General features: G+C 43.8%; 1 protein-coding gene across 1 annotated transcript; it reads right to left on the reverse strand.

The window, feature by feature from the left end:
* Positions 1-203: 203 nt before the first annotated feature.
* On the reverse strand, positions 204-965 carry LOC115332128. Its single transcript, XM_042291331.1, is given in 1 exon segment — positions 204-965. A coding segment is annotated over 1 exon segment (762 nt).
* Between the last annotated feature and the right edge of the window lie 4,267 nt (positions 966-5,232).

Genomic DNA, 5,232 nt, shown 5'->3' on the forward strand with positions numbered 1-5,232 from the left:
AGGTGCATTGACGGGCCACCAACGCACTTGCTTCCCTCTTGCTTTCTGATGCAGAAATACTGGTAAAATTCTGAGGCAGTTTTACCTGCGTGCCTCTTGAGCATTGCTGTTTGTGCTAATTCTGGGTCACATGGGCACCTATCCGTGTGCCCTGCCAGATTGCCCGGCGGCGTATTTGTAAACGGCGGGCGATACGCACCACGTCAACGCCGCTCGCGTCGGATTGGTTGCTCTTCGAAGAAAAAAGTTACCTTAACGCCACTTTCCATTTCAATCCGTGAACTATCCCTTAATTACTTTCAGATTTGTCGTACACGATATGAGAAGTCCTCATTAATACATACTTTAGATCCCTTAAGCTTTTTTGCGTTAGCCAGAACTTTAATTTTCTCATTATAATTATGAAAATTTTCTATTGCAGGTCTCGGTTTAGTTCCCAGACTTCGGTCCAATCTATGTATAATTTCAATGCTAACAACGTCTACCTGAAAAACAGTAGAAAATATGTCAGTGCCAACTTTGACTTTCAGCTGGGCTTGAGTTTCGTTGATGTCATCTGTAATACCTTGTAGGATCAGATCGTTTCGTCTGCTTCTCTTCTCCAGATCATCAATCTTTTGCTCGAGATTCACTATTGTTTTAGCAACATTTACCAATCCCGCCTCGCAACCTTCAACTCTCTTGGTAGTAGATATTAATTCTTTAATGGAAGTTTCAATGGCAGTAAGACGATTATTAACGCTGGTGCACCAAGCTCTTGTCGACTGGCTACTCGTTTTGATGTCAGCAGTGTGATTGGCTACTTCTTGTTGATTTGCCAGCAATTGCTTCATTAGCTCTTCGAGAGGCCCATGATTCGATTCCACATCTCCCGCCAACATAAAAAGCAAAGTATGAACACTACTGTACCAGTCGGCAATAGCGGAACACAGAACACATACCACATAGTTCTGAAACTTTGGCATCTCGTTCGAACCGCTATCGCTATATTTGAATGAAGAATGAGCGTTTAGCGGTTTTTTTTTTTTTTTTTTTTTTTTGCGGTTAACCAAATATACTATAAAAAATTGGGGGGGGGGGGGGGGCATTTTTTAGATACGGCGCCAAAGAACCTTTACAACAAAGTATGTTTCTAAAACTACCATCCCACTTTTTCTCTGTCCTTCCTCTGTTTATTGGACAATCATTTTTTGCTGTCATTGCACCCAAAGACTGGGAAGTTTAAGCAAAATACGGAAGTGGTCGAAGCTACTGGCAAGAACCTGAGAACGAGCCTCCCGAGTCCTCTGAGACTGAGACTCGGAGGACCTGCCGACATCTCGCTATTGGGCTTAGCTTCGCAGATTTTCAAACTCAAAGCTAAACTCTTTATTTTTCTTTATTTGGAGAGGGGAAACAGAGGAAAAAGCAACTCAATTGTTGCTTGACGAGCCTCTGCCTCCCCACAACAGCAAAAAGAGGACAGCATGTAAATATGCATGATGTTTTTCACAAGTATGTTTGTGAGAAACACAAAGAAAAACATTTATAACACAAATAAACAACATTAGGTGGGGGAGGGGGAGGAGGGGGAGGAGAGTAATTAATTTACCCAAGTTTACAAATTCCAAGGGCACTCTCACAAACATAAAACGTATATTTTTTAGGGCTTCACTCAAAACTTCTACATTCAATTCAGACAGGTGATTTAAAAAAACCAGGTACTGTATATTTCAACATCTGATTACCGTAGTTTGTTCTGGGGTGCGGTACTAACCCCCTGTCAACAGACCGACTTTCATTGGCAACCTCTCTCATCCTAAGGTTGGAAATGGACATGAATACATTTTCTTTTTGGCAAAAAGATATTTTTAATGCAAGAAAAAGTTTAGAATAATAAATCTGTACACTATTCAATCTAAAAATAATGGACTAGTGTGACTATTATACGCAGTATTACATATAATTCAAACAGCTTTTCTTTTTTTTTTTTAGAGTATGTATCCGTTTTATGTTATAACCGCTACGAACCTAAAACCTCTTAGCCTCTTAGCCGGCTGTGCCTCTGAGGCAACCGGATCTTTCTTTTCATGTGCCCCTGGCCCCGCCTTCTTGTACAGACTTGTAGTTTTACGTAACGTCCGGACAAGTTAATAAGTCTCATTTAGTAATTTCAATATTTCTATACTCGATGAAAGCATTATGTAGCAATTCAGAAGTAAAAGAAGCATACTTAGGTGTTTCAGTGCTACGTGCTATCGCGAACAGTCCCCGGAGCGCGCGCCATTCGATTTCATTAGCTTTTCTCTCCACAAAATGGCAGTCGTAGAAGAAAAAAAAAGGGGGGAAAAGATAAGCAGCGTATAAACTACCAATGTACATCATAGTTTCCCGCTCGGAATGGGAAAGCGTAGGGCACGGGCTGAGCTTCACAAATAGCTATTAATGGTCGCCTATTTCCATCTTTGATTGAACGCAACCCACTCGAATGTCTGCCGATGCTATGATAGTCATGAGCCCCTTTCGAGTGCTCGGGCGCACGATAATCGAGTATGCAATGGTTTCTCTTAACTCACGCTGCGATGTGGTGGTGGTACAAGAGGCCCCGGTATGAACCAGTGTTGCGGAATGGGCACCCCCATTTCATTCCAATTCCATTCCGGGGAATTAGAGTTTTCGATAATTCCATTCTTTTCAACTCCTAGGTGTGGGGACACTGGGCCCATTCCCACTTCTGGAATGGCTGAATCGTTCCATTCCATTCCTCTAATTCCTAAATGTTAAAAGTGTCACTTGACAGCTGCATTACGTTGCAGAGTTCGGCAGAAATATTCAAAAATGTATTTGGAAGTACAAATACTGGTATAGATGAAAATAGTTGCTAAGATACCGATAATCAAGTCTCAAATACATCTGTAACCTCAAATATATCTGGTGTCTGATTCTCGACTTTGTGTTCCTGTTTTTGAGCGCTAAAATGTATTCGAAGTTCCAAAACCAGCTAAGCCCAACAATCTACTCTACTGTAAAAATGTATCGCGATACGCATCGGAAATACATTTTTAAAAGAGGCAAAAAGTCTTCGGAAATACAAATACAAGAATACATTTTAGAGAGGGCAGAAATATAAATACTGATAATGCAATACATTTTTCAAATTTCTTTGAGACGTCAACTGAGATGAGGCTTTAGGTTTGAAGTGGAAGTTTTTTTGTATTTTTTTTTGGTCCCGAAATTACTTTCCCGGAGGCTTGGCACCTGGCCTTGAAGATAGTGGTTCCGGACGAAGAGTTCTCAATGGGTTTAAAAAACGTTCCATCAAGGATTGACTGCGGTCCCTTCCCTGGCATCCTGTCTGATTGACCAGTGATGCGAAAAAACTACGACCTCTAAATAAATTCCATCAAAACATCACCTGTCTAATAAGGGCGCTACTGCCAGCACTGATCATATGACGTCACGGTGGGATGAACTACAGTATTCTTGAATCTGTAGGTGTTGCCTTGAACACGAAACTTTACCCACGCTGCTGTATGAAAGGACAATACGTACTTTCGTTGTAGGTGACCTCGTTGAAGACCATGCAGGCAGTTGCATTTGGAACTTTCGAGAAATGTGGATCACCTGAAGCATCCTGAAGCATATGTCTTATCTTCTGTTACGGTTGAAAAATCGATACGGTGGCATCCCTGTTGTGACGGCACTCCCTGCCGACTCTCCGACTCCAACGCATGAAAGGCAGTCGTCAAGTTTCGCCTAGAATCATTCAAACAGAGACCTCGTGGATTGCGACCTGAGATGGCCGGCACAGGTGCGAGCTCTCCCAGAAACAGTACGCTCGAGACGAGTCGCAGGTGTACGAAGTCTGGGTCCGCACAGCGAGGCCACGTCTGGCCTCCTTCGTGGGTATCGGATCACCAGAGTAGCGGGTCACGTTCACGTCGGCTGATGACGTACCCTTGAGCCGTGCAATATTACAGGCGCAGACGCATTCGGATATGTGTTGAACTTCACTGGTGAAAGGCGCCCCCGCCGCCCCCCTCCCCCCCCCCCCCCCCCCCTTTCCCCTCTGTTCATTGCTTTGACGCTTGTTGTTTGTATTACATTTTTTTTTTTTTTTGGCGTATAAGTCTGTTAGGGCCTTACTCGGGTTAGCAGTTTCCCGCTCATTTTATTTTTGAGCAACCCACTTCCTGAGTGGCTCCGTATAGCTGAACGTAAAAAAAAAAAATAATAATAATAAATAAATAAAATAAAAAATACATAAAGAACCTGGTCCATTCCATTCCCATTCCATTCCGGGCCAAAGGCATCTAATTCCATTCTCATTACATTCCCCTGAATGTTGCCGCCATTCCATTCCCATTCCATTCCGGGGTCGCGAAAATGCCGAATGATTCCGGAATCATTCCAACTCCGGAGTGGCAACTCCGCAACACTGGTATGAACCCCACTATTGGATCTGGTTGGGTGTAAAGTCGTGGTGTAAGGTGATGTCATGGCGTAATGCTATGCGACAACTTGACGCCGTGACGTCACGTAACCACAACGCGTAACACCACGTGAAACGTGACGTCACATAATTAACCGGAATGCTAATACAAACCCCTCATGAAATCCCACCATTTCTCGTTCATTGCTATATGACAACTTTCCTATAGATACAAAAATACCGTTGTTAATTTTTTAATCTTGCCAAATATTTAACCCGTGGAATTACAAAAAAAAAGGCTGAATCGGTTTGTTAAGTAACGAAGAATTTTGTTTGTAATAAGTAAGATTTGTTTTAGAAAAGCTTATATTTCTATAGTTGCGTCGGCATTGTTTTTTCGACTGCTTAAGTTAGTGTCGGCATTTTTGGGCGTTCGCTCGCAGACCCGCGGCAGGGGGTGCGCTCGCGGGAAAGCATGAACGGGCAGTCGACTTCCGCCCCCACGTGCTGTGGGCTTCGAGCAGCCGCGGGGCTCGGCGGAGAGGAGTCGGACCCCGGTCGTTAACAAACGGATTGGGTTTCAGTTTGGGGCGCCGGAACACCCGTTTCTTGGGCAGAGGTACTTCTGTCCGCACTTGTGGCTTTTAAGCGGGTGTGCTTGTGTCCGGTGTATTTCGCCGTTTAGTGTAGAAACTTCGCTTTTAATCGCCGCAATAACTTAACTGGGTGGCGCCAGCCAGGCGGCGAGGAAAGCATGTAGTGACTCTACAAGGAATTTGGTTTCGACCGTTGAGGTGCCGGAGGGAGATCACGTTGACAGC

This window comes from Ixodes scapularis, unplaced genomic scaffold (genome assembly GCF_016920785.2).
Source record: "Ixodes scapularis isolate PalLabHiFi unplaced genomic scaffold, ASM1692078v2 PGA_scaffold2__306_contigs__length_199485367, whole genome shotgun sequence".
Classification (NCBI taxonomy): domain Eukaryota; kingdom Metazoa; phylum Arthropoda; class Arachnida; order Ixodida; family Ixodidae; genus Ixodes; species Ixodes scapularis.